The 17,741-nt window shown below is 56.7% G+C and overlaps 1 protein-coding gene across 1 annotated transcript; it reads right to left on the bottom strand.

Annotated features, from left to right (window-relative positions):
• Window positions 1–3,116: 3,116 nt before the first annotated feature.
• Window positions 3,117–17,321, bottom strand: Ankrd52 (ankyrin repeat domain 52). Its single transcript, XM_051170422.1, has 28 exons — window positions 17,237–17,321; window positions 16,833–16,916; window positions 16,341–16,419; window positions 16,070–16,140; window positions 14,755–14,955; window positions 13,863–13,950; window positions 13,273–13,415; window positions 12,817–13,029; window positions 12,575–12,653; window positions 12,227–12,341; window positions 11,988–12,070; window positions 11,795–11,912; window positions 11,575–11,643; window positions 10,998–11,138; window positions 10,839–10,919; window positions 8,604–8,715; window positions 8,356–8,427; window positions 7,737–7,938; window positions 7,467–7,554; window positions 7,225–7,342; window positions 6,281–6,500; window positions 6,056–6,143; window positions 5,870–5,953; window positions 5,647–5,792; window positions 5,397–5,479; window positions 5,131–5,213; window positions 4,857–4,948; window positions 3,117–4,632 (listed from the first exon to the last, which is right to left on the bottom strand). Exons 1-28 carry the CDS (start codon window positions 17,261–17,263, stop codon window positions 4,382–4,384), a joined length of 3,231 nt encoding a protein of 1,076 aa, XP_051026379.1. The 5' UTR covers window positions 17,264–17,321; the 3' UTR covers window positions 3,117–4,381.
• Window positions 17,322–17,741: the final 420 nt, after the last annotated feature.

Raw genomic sequence — 17,741 nt, 5'->3', positions numbered from 1 at the left:
TGGGGAAGGGGGCAGGAGACACCATCCTCCATCTTTCCCCCAGCCCTTCCCAAACCCCTGAGAGACCCACTGCAGCCAAACCCACCCCACCCCCACAACACACACGCGCACACGCACACACGCACACAGCTGAGCTATCCAGGAATATGAATGAACAAGATTGTCCAGGATGGGGGCGCAGGCGTAGGAAGGACTGGAAGCAGAGGCCCCACCCTGGCATGGGTAAAGACTGGCACAACAGCTACTTTAGTGCAACTGGAGGGGCGCCCAGAGTGAGGGTAGGGACAGGGCCTAACAGGAGTGAGCGAGGGCCAAGGGTGGGTCCTCTCGTCACCCGCCACCCTCTGCCCTCCCAAATGCAGTGACAGTGCCCCTCACACCCACGTGGGCAACAGCAGCCTCAGAGTCAGTACCTTCAAGTAATTCAAAGAGCAGACCCGCGCGCCCCAACTCCCTCCTATTTCTGGGAATTTGGTCACTTCTTTATAGGGTTTGGGTTGGAAGGAGGGAGTCCCCCAAATCAGACCCTTCTTTCTCTACCTCCCTCTTGCCAGACCACTGGGCTTGGTCCTCAAAGATTCCTCAGCTCTGTCCTTGCCCAGAGGGCTGGAGCCACCAGAGGGAAGAGGCTGCGCCGCCCCTGCCCCTCCTCAAAAGGTAGGGTTCAAACTTGGCAGGCGGGATGGGGCCACACTGGCTTGCCCCAGGAGTAGGGTTTCTGGGCTAGGGTCTGTAAGGCTATTTTCCTTTGCGGTGGGAAGGGGAGGCAGGAAATGAACACTGGGTGTGGGGAGAAGGTGAGAAACGGCTGAGTGGGAAGGAGGAAGGGTCTCTCCGCTGGAGCAGTGACTGGCGTCATTTCAACAAAGAAACACTCATGTGCATACGGTACACAGTGCGTACGCCCCGCCCGGCAGCCTGGCCCCACCCTGCCTCTCGGGACCCCTTCCAAGACCACAGAGAGGATTTTGGGGGTACAGTTGTAGAAGCATTCACTCAGGTCCCACCATCCCCACCCCAGCCTCTTCTCCCCTTCTGGTCCAGGGAGGAGGAAGGGGCTCGGGTGGGCAGACAGCGGTGGAAACAGTATTGAGTTTTCCTTTGGTTACATATTGAAGGCAAAGGTGAGCTGGACTTAAGTCAGGACGGTAGGGTGAGGAAGGACTAGGGGCCACGGCTGGGGTTAGAGAGGGAAGGAGGGAGGGAGGGAGGGAGGGAAGCGGCCCTCCTCAGCCCCTCCACCCCAAGGAACACATGTCTATGTGGGGTGGCAGTCCCTCAGTTTCCTGTCTCCCACCCCCCCACAGCACCAAACAAAAGGAGAGGCCCCTCCCCCAGGGGCTGCTTCCCCCCCCAACCCTGGGCGGCACATTCAGTGGTTTCAGCAGTCCTATGGCTCAGGGGGCCACGGGTGGGGGAGGTAGCCCATCAGTCTCAGAGTCTCAGTTGGATAGTGGCAGTGACCCAGGTCTGTTGGTCCATTGTGGGACCCACAGTTTGTGCCATTTGTTTTTCTGAAGTACACAACCCTACCAAAGCCACCACCCAATCAGAAACATCCCCCCCAAAATCAGAAACTAAAAACTGGCTCTTTCATGTCGCCCTCAGATTCACATGTCTGTTTCCCTGTCTCCTATGTAGCCCTCGCTCTGTGTCCTTTGCTGGGACCTCGGGCTGCTCCCGGGTCCTCACTTGAAATAGGCCTTTCCACAAAGTGCTTATAACTTGAGGCAAGTGCTTTAGAGCTGCGGTGGGGAGAGGGGAGGGGGAGCTAAGGGAGGGAGAAGGAGATGTTCCCTCCCCACCCAATGCCCTTAAGATTGGGGGGCATTCTGCCTGTTTTACTTCTCCACACCCGTTTAAGTCAAAGAGGTTTTAAAAAAAAAAAAAAGTAACATTAAAATAAATATGCAGCGGCCATGAGAATGGTCAAGATGCTTCAAAACACACCAGGGGCTGAGAGCCCAGGGTGCGGTGGGGGGGGGGGGGGGGGGGGGGGGGGGTTCCTTTGGCATAAGGAGAGGAGGCTGCTTGCCCTCCAGACCTCCTCACAGCCACATGAGGAGCGACAGAGGACCCCCTGCCATGCTCCCAGCACGCTGACAGTGTGCCCAGGACAGCAGGGAACAGACAGCCACCAGAAATCTCATCTAGCAAAACAAAACAACGGGGCTCCTGACAAATACCCAGATTCCTCTGTCATCGCCAAGCATTGATAAAGGAGAACACGACTGACACCCCAGTCACCCCAGGGACCATCTCCCTGCCCCCATGCCCCCCACCACCTAATTCCCAGCACCAAGATGAGAGGGAGGAAGTGAAATGGGAAGATTTTAGGAGAGAGAATTGAAGTTAGGGGGCAAGCTTTGCAGAACCAGCAGGGTGGGGGTGGGGTGGGGGCGGCAGCCCTTAAGAGAGGTCACATTGATTGTCGTATAGGGAAGAAGGGGATGAAAGGGGTGGGCAAGAGGGGCATTGCAAGGCCCTTTGGCTTTGAAACAAAAGTAAAAATTAAAAGCTGCACAGTCCTTCTCACAAGAACGGTCATCTGGAAGCCTTGAAATGGTTTAGGATCTGAAGGGTGGGGGCATCAAGACAGAGAGACAGGGACCATGACAGGGAACGGTCCAGACAAACACCCCAGGCTTCAGGGAACTAGCATGAGGTATGGTGCAGGGTCCCTGCCGGGAGGAAGGGCTCCCTGGGGTGGCCCCTCTCCCCTCAGCTCACCCCTGGCAAGGGTGGCAAGACATTCAAGGGACACAACTGAACATGGGTAAGAATGTGAGTAAAGCAAGCTTGGGTAGGGAAGGGGTGAGGGGGTCCCCAAGAGACCCCTGTACTGTGTAAACGAAGCCCATCCAGTCCTCGGTTCTCAGGGGGCAGCCAAACTGGGCAAGGATGCACTGTGGGGTGGAGGGCAGGGCCTCTATTCAAGTTCTGTGTCTTGGCCCCTGGCTGAGGTATTGCGCATGAGGAAGGGACACTGGGATCCGGGCCTGGGTCACCGAGGAGCTGGATGGAGGGCGTCTGCCGGGACCAGGGCCAGGTGCTACATTTAAGGAGAACACTGCCCTCCTCGTTCCGCCCAGCTCGGCTTCTCAGGTACATTCCAGGAGCCTTATCAGTGCAGCTTTGTCTCCTCAACCCATCTCTCCCGTGCTGGGAAGGCAGGGACCGAGCTGAGTGAGCCTCAGTGTCCATCTGCTGCTGCCTTGAGCAGCAAGTGCTCGCCCTCCCACTGGAGGAGGCCTGCTTCCCTAGCGGGAGATCCCCACACTGCCCCTGCCTTTCCCACCATCTTTGGCTTCATATCAGGAGTGACTGGGGCAGTGGGGACTCTCAAACACGACAGAAGGTGGAGACAGACTGGGGGGACAGGGCATGGAGGAAGTCTGGGATTGGGGGACACAGGAGGAAGAACATGGTCCCTACCTCCACTCACATGCAAACACATGCCTGAAACAAAGGACAAACGAGGGCTGTAGTTTTGAAATGGGCAGGATATTGACTTATTTCTCCCCTAAAGAATAAAATGCTTACTTAGAAGTTCATGACAAGGCTCAAAGTTCAGGGAGAAGAGAACAACAGAGGGATGGCCACAGGCTCTCTCCCCAAAAGAAATGAAAAGAAATAAGCAAGGTTAAAGTGCGTGGTTAGGGGGCCAGGTCAGAAGCGGGGACAGGAGCAGACTGTGGGGGCAGAAGCAGCCCTTGGTTTGCACATGAGGAGCCGGGAGAGCGCAGGATCCGGGCCAGGTTCAGTAGTTGCTGCTTCAAGTGTTTGCATTTGAATTTTAGGGGTGATAGGATATGGGGGGAGCTCTAGGCCCCAGTGCTAAATACCCTCCCCCTCATCCTCTAGCTGCCCCTGAAGGGAGGGGGAACACCCCCAGAGTGCTCACACAGTACCAGAAATTAAGGCTTCTCACTGCTGCAGGGATGGAGGGGCCAAGCAGGGAGGCAGTGATGGGTATGGAAGAAGAGGAGGGGGCCTGCCTGGCAGCAGAGGTATGGGAGGGGGGACACAGAGAGGAAAGTCAGAAGGAAGAGTTGGGGGGAGCTGGCAGCAATCAGGGGAAACTGAGAGATGGAGTCAAAGAGGGGGGAGCCAGGCATTTAGCAATCATTTTGGGACACTTGGCAGAAGGGGTTGCCCTGGGGCTACCAAGAGCCTGGGGTGCTCCCTGTGGGTCCCAGACCTCTGCCAGGCCAGGACGGTGTGGCAAGGGGTGAGCAGCTGCTCCCCAGTGCCTCCTCCCTGCTCTGCCCCACCACCCAGTCGTGTTCTCCTTTAAAGTGCCCTAAATGTTTAGACGTTTTTTCTAAATAAATAGAATAAGATATCAAGCCGCCGGCAGGGAGAGGGACACTGGAGGGGGCTACTCGGAGTAGCAGCCATCTAGCCCAATGGCGCCATGCCGCTCCTGGCTGTAGGGACAGGAGGCCCCGTGAGGCAGAGCGCCACAGCCACCCACCGTCTTGGCGGCTGCGATGCCGCAGTTCTTGAGCAGGCTGAAGCTGAAGGGGCTGACGGCGTCCTTGGGTGGGAAAGGCTTCATGGTGGAGAGGATCAAGGCCAGACAATCGGCCACATCTTTGTTGGGGGCGCAGGCCAGGGCTGGGGTGTGACCTGTGGGGCCAAGGGGAGAACTGAGGCCCGGGGTCCCCACCTACCTGCCCAGGCCCTGAGCTCTCTAGGCTGTGCAGTGGAACCAAGAAAGGCCCATGGGAAATTTTGAGTGCAAGGTACAGGATAGAACACAGGACCCAGCACACGGGATGGCAGACTGCGGTGTGGGAGATGCTCCTGACCCTGCCAGATCCACCTAGGTCTATCAGCCTCCCCTGACCCACCTTCTTCATCCACAGCCAGCACTGTGGCCCCACGACTCAGCAGGGCCTGCACCACAGAAGCTAGGCCGTTCCGGGCAGCGATGTGGAGTGGCCTTAGGAGAAAAGGTAAAGTAGGAACATTGAGTAGGATGCCAGGAGCCCCTGCCCCGCGCCCCCCACACCCCTGCCCCGCACCCCGCACCCCTCCAGGAGCCCCTGCCTCGCACCCCCACCCCCCCAGGCGCCCCTGCCCCGCGTCCCCCACCCCCCAGGAGCTCCTGCCCCAGACACTCACATCTGCAGCGCACTGTTGGTGGCATTGATAAGGCCAAGGTCTTGGGTTTCTGCCAGGATCATGAGGGCACATTTCTCATGGCCCTGAGGAAGAGGGACAGAAAGTGGACAGGAGAGAGAGGTGACACATGTGCCACCTCACCAATCAGATAGGCTGGTTAGCCCCGGTTTCTGCTGCAGTCTATCCTGTAACCAAGAGCACCCACAGCAGCAGTGGTCCCAGCACCCAAGTCCTCGCCTTCTCAGGTGCCCGGCTTGAGGCAGTACCTTGCTACAAGCCAAGTGAAGGGCAGTGTTCTTGTTCTCATCCAGCACGGTCAGGTCTGCCTTCCCTCGGTACAGCAGGAATTCTAGGAAGGAGACAGGACAGACTCAACTGCTCCTCTTCAGAGTCACCATCCCACTCAGCACCCTCCTGCCAGCACTGTAAGGCCCAGGCCCCCATACACCCTGTAGGCAGGGCTGGCCCACCCCACTAACAGCCAGGGGCTCTCTGCCGTGGCCGACCCCTACACACCTACAGCAGCAGTCTGTCCGTTCTCAGCTGCTGTCATAAGCGCAGTGCGGCCAGTGTGGTCAGTGGCATTCACTTCAGCTTGATGCTGCAACAGCATCCGGAGCCCAGAGACATTGTCCGCGAAGGCAGCGGCGTGAAGGGGGGTCCTGGAGGGCCAGAGGAGAATGAAACAGGGGACACTCTGCATGGGCAGAAACCAAAGCCAGAAGATCTTGTCACTCACCGTCCTTTGGCGTCTCGGCTGTTCACAATCTTGGCACCCAGAGCTCCCAGCAGCATCTCTGTGGTGCTGTCCTGGTTATTAATTCTGGGTGGGAGAGGAAGGATCACCAGAAGCCGGAAGTGAGAGGCCTCCCTACCCTCTGCCCGGGCCACCACACCCTGCCATGCTGATGCAGAAGGCACTTACACTGCACAGTGCAAAGGAGTGAAGGGATTTCCCTCCAAGTATGAGAATGGGCTGAGTTCAAGTAACAGCTCCAGACAATCTTCATGTCCTGGGTACAGGGAGGGACAGCATGGTGAGGGCGAGAAAGCCCTGCATCTGCTCTGTCCTGTCCCTGGCCCTCAGATCTGCACCCAGATCCCCTCCTACGGCACACATCTCCGTGCCTGTCAAAGGCCCCACCAGTACCAGTGTAGGAGGCCCAGTGCATGGGCGAGTATCCGCTGTAATCAACACCAGCATCCAGGGGGTCTGTGGAAAGGGCAGCCTGCAGCAGAGTCCGCAGCACTGCAGTGTGGCCACAGGCTGAGGCCAGGTGAATGGGTGTGCGGCCTTTAAAGTCTCGGCACAGCACAAATGCATCGTGGTCAAGCAGGGCAGCCAGGCAGTCCTCACAGCCAGTCACTGCCTGCGGGGCAGAGGTGAAAGTGGTAAAAGGCCACTCTTTGTCCAGTAGCTAGCTGCTGGGGGCTGGCCCAGGAGCTAGAACTAGAGATAAGGAATCTATCCTTTTCTCTACACTAGTCTACTGTTAGGGATCAGCAGCTACGTTCCTGACAGAATAGCCAGTCATTCCTGAGACTCTCAGAACAAAACACCGGCTGGAGGGTTAGAAGACTGAGGAATGGAAACCCTGTGGGTCTGAACACCAAGCACACCTATAGTCTTGGCTGCTCAGGAGGCTAAGGCTGGAGGATCGCCTGAGACCTGGAGTGGAGGACCAGCCGGGGTGATAGAGTGAGGCCCTCAAAACAGAGAGAACTGCCAGGCAGGTGCTGCAGCACACCTTTAATCCCAGCACTTGGAAACTCTGAGCTTGAAGCCAGCTTGGCCTACACAAGAGAGTTCGGGCCTGGCAGGACTCCATAGTGAGATCCTGCCTATAAAAGAAGAAAGGAAGGAAGGAAGGAAGAAAAACAAATAAGCCCTGGTCAGGTACCAACAGGATATACAGGTAAAAAGTACTGCCTGATGGCATGAGCAAATGAGAGAAAGATAAGGTCACCAGGAGGGGATGGGAACAAGTGCAGGCCCAGTTAAACCCAGAAACTGGATGGCATTCTTGCTGCCCTGCTGGTGGTGGGTCCTGACTCCCAACCCGAGGCCTGTCTTATTCCCAGCAGCCCACTCACCCCACGGTGCAGGGCAGTGCGGCCCCGGAGGTCAGCAGCATCGGCCGTGGATCCTTTGTCTAGCAGCAGGTGCACACAGTCCACGTGACCATTCATAATGGCCAGCATCAGCGGGGTTCTACAGAGCAGGCAGGAGAAAGGGTGAGGCCCATCACTTCTCTCCTGTGTGCTGAGGACCAAGTGGAGAAAGGGCGAGGGTCTGGCAGAGGGGAAAATGTAGTCCATTCCTGGCCCACACTCACTGTCCATAGGCGTCCATGACATCTGTGATGTCAGCACGCTCCCCACTGTCAATCAGCAAGTGCAGGGAATCAGTGTGGCCAGAGGCAGCTGAAAGAAAAGGGAGCCTTTGTCAGGACAGTGCCGGAGGGAAGGGGGCAGGTTCTGTGAAGGCCTAGGGCAAGGGGAAAGCGTTAGGTAGGAAGCTGAGTGGAGGCTTGATGTTTGCGTCCTTGCTAAGCCCACTCCCAGACCCAGCTGTTCACGGGGATCTGGACATAGGGGACACCTACCAGCAGCATGTAAGGGTGTCCACTTGCGCTTCCGCTCCTTGATGAGGGCAGAGGCGCCGTGGGCCGTAAGCACCTCCACACACTCTGTGGAGCCTCGCTCAGTGGCCAGGAAGAGCGCGGTCCGGCCCTTGTGGTCCCTTACATCCAGATTCACCAGCGTCTCAGCCAGTGTCTTCAGGGCTTCACAGTGACCATTGTAGGCCTGCGGGCAACCAATAGGCACACACAGCTAAGGGCATCCCTCTGCCTACCCTGCTGTGGGGACCTGAGGGGAAGCTCCAGGACCCACAAGTTCCTTGGGCTCTTTCCAGACAACCTGTTGCCACATCCCAGGAGAACGCAGAAACAGGGCTGGCAAAGTGGCTCAGTGGTTGAAGTGACCATCTGAGCTCCGTCCCTGGAAGCCACATAAAGGTGGACAGGGATCCAGTCCATGAGACCACCCTCAGATCTACACACACACACACACACACACACACACACACACACCATGTGTACACACAAATGTAAGCTCTTCTTTTAGAAGACTGAAGGTGGCAAGGACAGGGTCACAGGGCTAGCATGCCTGTGGAGGGCCAGGTCACAACAAGAAGGCAACAGGAAACGCTGCGGAACTCACAGCTAAGTGCAAAGGGCTGACTGGAACTGTGCTCTCCACATCCTCCAGGCAGTTGAAGGACATTTCTAAGAGCTGCAAGGAACAAGAAAGTACATGCTGAGGTTTTGGGACTTCCAAGATGTGGCCCCTGCCATATTCACAATCCCTTAAACTCCCAATTCAACTGTAGCGGACTTTGTGATCACAAAGCTGAAGGCAGACTAGACCCTGTTCCTGCCGGTTCTCCTGGGCCAGGTCCCCAAACATACCAGTTCGAGGTTCTGTCTGTTGCCGTAGGCGGCTGCATAGTGCACAGCTGTGTAGCCCTGCTTGTCCCGCAGGGAGGGGTCTGCACCATTATCCAGTAAGAACTCCAGACAGCTGTGGAGGCAGACAGACTGTGAGGCAGGGTGAGCCAAGCAAGGAGGAGCAGAGACCAGGGGCAAGGGAGCCCCGTGGGCCACCGTCCTGCCCAGCCGTTCTTTAGCCCTAGCTCTGGCTACAGCTGAGCCACCAGCTCCAACACTGTCTTTATTCTCCATGTTCCAGAGAATACGGACATATGCTTGGCTCCCCACCTTGCTGGTGCGTGCATATGCTCCTCCTGCCTCCAACCACACCAAGCCTCACCTAGCAGGCCTGTCTGCTTCTCCCCAGATGGCTGGGGAAGCCATACTCAGACCGTGCGGCTCTCCTCTCTGGGGCCTCCTGACCATCCATACCTGTCTGCTCTCTTCTCTGCATTTCTATGTGTAGCCCTCAGTCACCGCTCTGACAGTGCCGGCACCTAGCACTTCCTACGTATCCAACGCTGTGTGGTGAGCATCTCCATGACCCATTAACTACTATAGTTACTCTCAGAGCTAGAGTTGAGAAAGCTGAAGCAGACGGGACAAAGATCCTTTCCATAGTCAGAGAGCTGAGCCTCGTCAGTGCGTTTTCTGTCTTTCATTCTTTTCTTTTCTTTTCTTTCGAGGTCTCTCTGGGTAGCCCTGGCACTCAGGGCTCAAACTCAGAGATCCATCTGGCTCCTGGCTCTGCACCCTGAGTGCTGGGATTAAAAGCATGAGCCACCACGCCCAGGAGGCAAGGTCTCTCTGTGTAGCCTTGGCTGCCCTAGACTCGCTCTGTAGACCAGGCTGGCCTCGAACTCACAGCGATCCACCTGCCTCTGCCTCCCTGAGTGCTGGGATTACAGGCGTGCACCACCACAACCAGCAAAAAATAAATTTAATCACACACACAAATCAGGGTTGAGACTACTTCCCTACGTCTCACACTCAGTCCGCCCCACTACCAACCTCTTACATCAGTGAGTGTGAAGGTTCTTGTACCTACTTGTTCGTGTGGTGTGTATGTATGTATAGGGTGTGTGTGTGTGTGTGTGTGTGTGTGTGTGTGTGTGTGTGTGTTTGTGTGTCTTTTTTCAGCAGTCGGGTCTCTCCTTCCACCACATGGGCCCCAGGGGTCTGGAACTCAGATCACCAGGCTTTGGAGTGAGCGTCCATGCCCTTGGAGCTATCTGGAAGGCCATGTGGCTGGTTTTTTAGAAAGAAAACAATTCATTGTAATTCATTTTGACGTTGCTATGTAGTCCAGGCAGCTTCCTAACTCAGCTGGTGGTGGGCTCTATGATTTTCAGGTGGGCTTTCTGACAGCTGAGACAGAATCTGCCCACCTCTCCTGCTTCAGACTCTCGGGTGCTAGAGACGACAGGCTAAGTCAGCACACCCAGCTACTTATTTTATTATTTTCTTTTGAAAGGGTCTCACGTAGCTCAGGCTGGCCTCCAATTCTATGGCAGAAGCCTGTCCTTGGATCCTGATCTCTCCTTAATCCTTTAAACTCGCCTCCTAAAGGCCAGACTCACAGATGTGTGCTGCCAACCCCACCCAGCTGGTGTTTCAGATTTTTAAAAATGAAGTTTACTGAAATAAATTTCACCCATTCATTTATGTCAGTGGTGATCTAGGCCAATGTCATGTTTTGATGTTGGGAACTGTTTGAACATTGCACTCTCCTGCCAAAGCTCTGAGGTAATTCATCTGTTCTGTTTCCTTCTGAGAGACAGGGTCTGGCTGGATAACCCTGGCTGACTTGTGCCTCACTGTGTAGCCTCCCCAGCGCTAGAATAAGTTGAGCTCCATGGCACCCGGGTCAATTCCTCTTTCATTCTCAGTACCAGCCAGGAGGTGGCTCAGTCCCCAGCACCCCAGCAGCTAGAGCAACACTTGGGACATGAAGTGTAGCTGCTTAGCTAAAGCGTCCTGTGTGTGCAGCTTTCCAAGCCTTCCCCTAAAGAGAGGAGCTGTGTCTCTATTTGTCTTTCTCTCTACACAGAATGCCCTGCACACTCCTCACACCAGTGGCTAAATGACTGACAAGGCAGCACTGGCAGAGATTCAAATGGGTGGGAGAATGGAGGGCCAGGGGTGGCACCGCGGGGAGGCGACCCCAACAGGTCGCACTGTGGGACGGTGACCCCGACAGCCTCTTTAACTCACAAGAAGGCCTCCTTCCTGCGGGACTCCTTCAGCAGCTCATCCTCGTCAGCATCGTGGCTGGAGGCAGTATGGGATTCCGCTCTGGTATAACAGAGGAAAAGAGGTCAGGGCAGCTCAGGGAGGTGTGAGGGGTTGAGAAGAAACAGATGTGAGCCTCACCTCCGGTAGGTATCGGAGGCAGCAGCGTAGTGCAGGGGAGAACAGCCTTTACAGTCAGCCTCATTGACGCCCGCCCCAGCGGTCACCAGTGTCACTGCGCACTGGTAGCTACCATTAGCAGCTGCATAGTGCAGTGGGGTCCTGGAAAGCATATTAGGGACAGGTGAGAAACTCAGGGACAACACCTGATGTGCAGTAAAAGGTGCACACGGCATCCTTGCTTTTTTTTTTTTTTTTTTTTTTTTTTTTCTCTCTCCTTGGTTTCTCAAGACAGGATCTCTCTGTGTAGCCTTGGCTGTCCTGGACTAGCTTTGTAGATCAGGCTGGCCTTGAACTCACAGCAATTTGCTTGCCTCTGCTTCCCAAGTACTGGGACTAAAGGCATGCGCCACCACTGTCCGGCTGCTTTTTTTTTTTTTCCTGAGATAGGGTTTCTCTGTATAGCCCCAGCTATCCTGGACTTTCTTTGTAGACCAGGTTGGCCTCTGCCTCCCGAGTGCTGGGATCACAGGCGTGCAACACCACGCCCGGCTTCACCTCCCTCCCCCCGCCACCCCACCCCAGCATATTAACCCACCTTCCAAATTTGTCTCTCCTTCTCAGGTCAGCTCCACTGCTCAACAGCAAATTAAGACATTCCACATTCCTAACAGGAAGACCACGGGAAGTGTGAGAGCCTTGAAGCACAGCCCCCAACCCAGGGAGGTACTGAGAGGTCAGGACTGAACGGTCTCTACTGTGATGGCAGACAGTGGGCACCCACACCCTCGCCCAGATCACCAGGCCCAGGAACGCACCCTCCAGAAGCAGCAGCATGAAGGCAGGTGCGGCCAAGGCTGTCAGGTGTGTTGATGTCAAACCCAGCGGAAAGCACATGCTCATTGCTGAGTGAAGACACGATGCTATACAGCTGACCTGGAGGAGCACACCAGGCAGATTGTATCCAGGAGCCCTGAGCCACCTCCCCATCACCCACCAGCTAGCACATACCTGAGGAGAGAAGCTTCCGGCAACAGTCAGAGAATCCAAAGAGAACAGCTAAGTGCAGGGGAAACATGTCATGGATGCCGCGCCTGGGAAGAGGGTCATGGACTCAGCCCTTGAGGAGGGACTGGTCACAGAGCTCTTTCCTGTGGCCCACCACCACCCTAGGAGCCAGATTCCCTTCAGTGAGCATCTTTGATGTGAACAGTATGTACAGACCTGATGTGGTCCAGAACCTGACTCACCGGGCGGTATCCGCGCCATTGGTCATGAGAGTGCTGATGAGCAGCTCGTGTCCGTAGCGAGCAGCCACGTGGAGTGGCGTGTTCCCGAATTTGTCAGCACAATCAATCTCACTACCTGAGACAAGGACACACACACAACCCACGCAGGCCTCAGCTAGTGACCATTCAAGTGCTATTGCACGTGGGATGAACTGAGCATTCTTCCCCGTGCACTATCCCCCGAGGAAGGCTTAGACTGGGAAAGGCAGAGCTCCAGATGCCTATTCTGAGGGGAAGGTGGGGCAAGCGGAAGGGGTTCTAGGGATGAGCGCTCTGGAGGGAGAGCGCACAGAGGCTCCCATTGCATACCATTCTGAATAAGGATCTGGGAACGTGTGAAACGGCCATGGATGGCAGCCATGTGCAGAGGGCTCTTCCCTTCTTTGCTCTGTGGGAACAGGGAGGTGGTCATTAGATGCTAAGCACTGTCTTGTTCCCCCTTTGAAGGACACATCAACAAGGACAGTAATGTTGTACGGACACTGAAGTCCTTAATCACCCCAGAAGACCAATGGGCGACTGCCCCGCAGTGGGGCTGAGGCCTGAGGTACCTGGTAGTTGACATCAGCGCCATTATTGACCAGGAGCTCCAAGCAGAGTGCGCCATTGGTGGAGACAGCCGCCACGTGCAGGGGTGTGAAGCCCTTGTCATTGGGCTGGTTCACATTGGCTCCTGCATTCACCAGCTCAACAGCCACAGCGTCCTGGCCCAGGTAGCAAGCGATGTGCAAAGCTGTGTTTCCAAAAGCGTTGAGCTCGTCGATCTGCATTCCCAGGAGTGAGGGTACAGATTATCAGTATAAACAAAGTTGGAAGAAGCCAACTAAACCCAGGACCCTAAAAGTCCTGCTGCCTCAGCCCCTTCAGTGTTCTGATCAAAGAGTGCTAGAGCAGCTATGTAACCTGAGCCTTAGTCAGACCCTTTCACCCTCCTGAAGCCACACCCACAGCCCCAGCACTCCCCGCCTCCATCCTGAGCCCCCAGACCCAGTATTTACTGCTCTGACCTCGGCCCCCATCCGGAGCAAGTACTTCACCACTTCAATCTGGCCACTGGCTGCAGCTGTGTGGAGCAGCCCGTATCCCTTCCGGTCTTTACAGCCCAGGTCAGCTCCGCGTGCCACTAGCAGTTTCAGGACCTCTAAATGGCCTATGAAGAAAGGAAAAAGAAAGGTGGACAGGGCCGGGGGTGGTGACGCACACCTTTAATCCCAGCACTTGGGAGGCAGAGGCAGGCAGATCGCTGTGAGTTCGAGGCCAGCCTGGTCTACAAAGTAAGTCCAGGACAGTCAAGGCTACACAGAGAAACCCTGTCTTGAAAAACAAAACAAAACAAAACGAAAACAAACAAAAAGAACAGATACCGGCCAGGTGGTGATGGTACATGCTTGTAGCCACACACTTGGGAGGCAGAGAAAGGTGGACAGTGACCAGAAATGCCCCAGGCTCCTCCGTCAAAGGCCCCAAGCTCCTCCTTCAAAAGTGCCAAGCTCCTCCCCTAAAGGCCCCAGACTCCTCCCCCAAAGGCTACAACTCCTTATCCCAGCCCTGGGGATCATAACAGTCAAATTCCTCCTTTTCCTACAGTGTCTCTCACCTAGGAAAGCCGCCCAGTGCAGTGGCTGCCGCTCCTTTTTATCGCAGACATTCAGGCTGGCTCCCTTGTTTAGGAGCAGGTTCACCGTCTGTTCGAGGATATAAAAGACACAATGACAGGTCACACTCTCGACCCAGGGAAGGGCAGAGGCCCCTGATCTCCTGAAAGGGGAGGGCAGGTTGGCATCCTGCTTCGTGTCTGCAGTGAGTGCCTCTGCTGCTGAACACAACACGCAGGAGAACAAGTGGGAAAAGTGGGACCAGGCACAAGGAGATGCACTGGGTAATGGAAAGTCGAGGGTTGCCTCAGGAGCTCTGCTGGCTCTCAAAGTCTTCTGAGTCTCTGGAAACATGCTGGACCATATCAACTTTCTCTTTATAAAAAGGTACCTAGGGCCAGGCATGGCAGGGCGCACGCCTTAAATCCCAGCACTCGGGAGGCAGAGGCAGGCGGATCGCTGTGAGTTCAAGGCCATCCTGGTTTACAAAGCCAGTCCAGGACAGCCAAGGCTACACAGAGAAACCTTGTCTCGAAACCTCCCCCTCCCCAAAAAGAAAAGCACCTGTAGAGCCCAGTTTGGTGGAGCACAGCTCTAATCCCAGCAGTGGGGGGGATGGAGGGCGGGGCACAGAGGTGGGTAGATCACTGAGTTTGAGGCTAGCCTGGTCTACAAAGTTAGTCCAGGACAGCCAAGGGCTACACAGAGAGACCCTGTCTCGAAAAACCAACCAACAGTCCAAAACAAAAAACCACACAAAACCTAATGCAATCAAACGCAACCATTTGTGGGGTGCTCAAGCCCCAGTATCTGTGTAACTGTCTGAGCGACTCCTCCCCGAGCAGGCCCAGAAGCACATCACGGGTGAGAGGGAAGGGAGGGAAAGGCTCTCACCTCAAGATGCCCACTGTGGACCGCGTGGTGCAGAGCGCTGCGTCCGCTCCTGTCAGCCACATTGAGGCTGCTCAACAGGGGCGCCAGGGCCTCGGCACACTTAGTGGCCCGGTTGGCAGCGGCCACATGCAGTGGTGTCTGCCACAGCTTGTCCCGGGCATTCACATCAGCTGAATGTGCCAGCAGCAGCCCCAGCACCTTCTGTGGAGGACCAAGGGACAAGAGAAGACAAGAGGGGGCAGAAGGCAGGCGTTGGCATGGCATATACCGCCCTTCCTCCTAGCAGTCTCTGTTTTTCCTTTACACACCTTGTCTCTCCAAACCTTAGAGCTTAAACTTCTTTGCTTTGCTGAGGAGAGCAAAGATCTCTTCCTCAAGCCACTTGGCATCTATCTAGTCTCCAACCCAGCTCCTGAAAATCTTCACTCACACTTACATCCACCCTAGGCAAATTCACACATCCCAAGCCCTACTTCCAGGAAAAACACATGCTCCCACTACGTTAATGGCAAACACACTCTCTCCTTAGCCTCTTCCATAGGAACCAAAATCATATCTATTACTCTAATAAACAAACATACAGGCTAAAAATCCATCCTGAAACGCCCCTCTTAAACATATCCCACACAGCTGGGCGTGATGGCGCACGCCTTTAATCCCAGCACTTGGGAGGCAGAGGCAGGTGGATCACTGTGAGTTCGAGGCCAGCCTGGTCTACAAAGTGAGTCCAGGGCAGCCAAGGTTACACAGAGAAACCCTGTCTCGAAGAAAACAAAACAAAACACCCAAACAAACAAACAAAAACACGTCCCATATCATCCCTATTGGCCTCAAGCTCTCCCTAGTGGCTGAAGCCAAGGAAGTGGTGTAGGAGCCAAAAAGAGGTCTTTTCCTCCTTCTTTCTTGTTGAAGGCATCATAGTCAGCCCCTTACACACTCAACTTAAATGTTGCTAGGGAGAGGGGGGGCGCGGACGGACACAAGAATCACTACCCAGCACCCCATCACAAGGAGAGAAATCTCAGTGCCCAGAGGGGCATCATCAGCCTTAAGGTGGCCCCCAGGGAGGGATGACTCACTCAGGCCTGGCAGCAGGGCCCCCGCAGTCTGCCAGCCCAGTGTTAAGCTCTCCCTGACGTCACATCAGCTGGCAGCACTCAGCCCCCCCTCACCAGCCAGTTCTAGGGGCAGGAAGGAGGGGCCAATCCCTGGTCTCCTCCCTGCATGGGGCAGAAACCGTCTGCAGGATAGAGGACTGAGTTTCTGCGGCCCTTCATTTTTTTTGGGAGGGTGAGATGAGGTGAGGGGTCTGTACCTCGTTTCGGGAGGCTGCAGCTCGGTGGAGAGGGGTCAGCCACAGTGTGTCCTTAGCGTTGACATTAGCACCTGTGTGGACACAATATTTCCTACTTTGTTGAGATTTGAGAGGGTGAGGGTGGGAAACCAGTGATCAGAGTGGGAAACACCTGAACGGACGGACAGACAGACAGACATTCCTGGACCAAGCACCAGCAATCAACCCTCTAAGGATATGAAGAGGCCTCTACCCTCCCTAGGTGCGGCACTTTCCAGCTCCCCGCTTTCACCTGACATCAGTAGCAACTGGAGGATGGGGACATCGCCTACGTAGGCAGCAGCATGCAATGGGGTTCGCCTCTCTTGGTCCTGGAAAAGCAAAAAAGAGAAGCATCTGTAGGAAGAAATGATCCCGGATGCCGGTTCGAGGGTTCTGCAGGGGCTTAAATCCTAGCATCCTGGGAGGGTGGAGTCAGGGCCACCGACCGAGCAGCCTACTCCTTCTTCCAGGAGGGGTGGGGGCGCTGCAGACCCCGATGGTTGAGGAGAGAACACCGTTCTTTCTGGGTATCCCCAGAACCCGCGGTCCGCGCTCCATCCCTGACCAGCCTCAAATGCGGAGCAGGCTCCCGTTTCTGGGAGCCTGCAGTTTCATCCGGAGGAGCGGGGAGGGGGGGGGAGACGCCGGGGGGAGGACGGAGCCGCCCCACTAGTGAGGAGGGGTCCCGAACACCGGAGGCCCGGGTCCCGGCTCGCCATCCTACTCCCCGCTCCCAACTCACCAGTACATTGATGTTCTCCTTCTGCGAGAGGAGGGAACGCACTTCCTCCACATCTCGGCTAAAGATGGCCTGGACCAGGGGCGGCTGCAGGGAGAACCGGCCGTCAGGGAGCGGGCCCGGGCCAGAGCGGAACCGGGAGGTGGGGGAGCGCTCAGGCTGGAGGGGGGCGTCGCTGGAGGAGCTCGCCTGCGGGGGGAGGTGGTCCCGGCTGCAGCGGATCCCCGCCGCGCCCCCCATGGCTCGCCCGGTCCCCAAGGACACCCCGGCTCCGCGGCGGGGAGCGCGGCGGGAGCCCCGGGAACCCCGGGCTCGGGCCCAGTCTAGGCCGCACATCCCCGGGCTCGCGTGGCGACGGCGGCGCCGGGCCCTGGGAGGAGGAAGTGGGGAAGGGCGGTAGGGCCGACCTGGTCCGTGATGCTGAGGATCCCCATGGCCCGGCCCAGGCTCCGTCCGCATCGAGCTCGCGGCGGCGGCGGCGGCAGCGGCGGCGGCGGCGGCTCCACCGGGGACACGGGGCGGCCCAGGCGGCGGCTGCGGCGGCGGCGGCGGCGGCTGCGGGGAGAGGGCGGCCCCGCCTACCGGGGGGCGGGCGAGCGGGAGCCTGCAGCGCTCCCTGGCGGCGAGCCTGGGCCGGGCCTCAGGGCGCTCCGGTCCTCTGCCCAGCGCCACGGCGGCCACGGCGGCCTCGGGCGAGCGGTTCGCGGCGGCGGCGCGCGAGATGCTCTCTCTCCCTCCATGCAGCCCGGCGGCCCCCGGGGTCCCCCGCAGGGACATGGCGCGAACGACTCCGGGTTTGTTTCCTCCCCGCCACGTGACCCCCAAACTCAGGACCAAACTGGAATTCAACCCCCAACCCACCACGCTCCGGAAGAGCGGACGCCACCGGACCGCACTGTCATGCCCAAGGCA

Source organism: Acomys russatus, chromosome 28 (genome assembly GCF_903995435.1).
Source record: "Acomys russatus chromosome 28, mAcoRus1.1, whole genome shotgun sequence".
NCBI classification, from domain to species: domain Eukaryota; kingdom Metazoa; phylum Chordata; class Mammalia; order Rodentia; family Muridae; genus Acomys; species Acomys russatus.
This window is presented reverse-complemented; position numbering and strand designations above follow the sequence as displayed.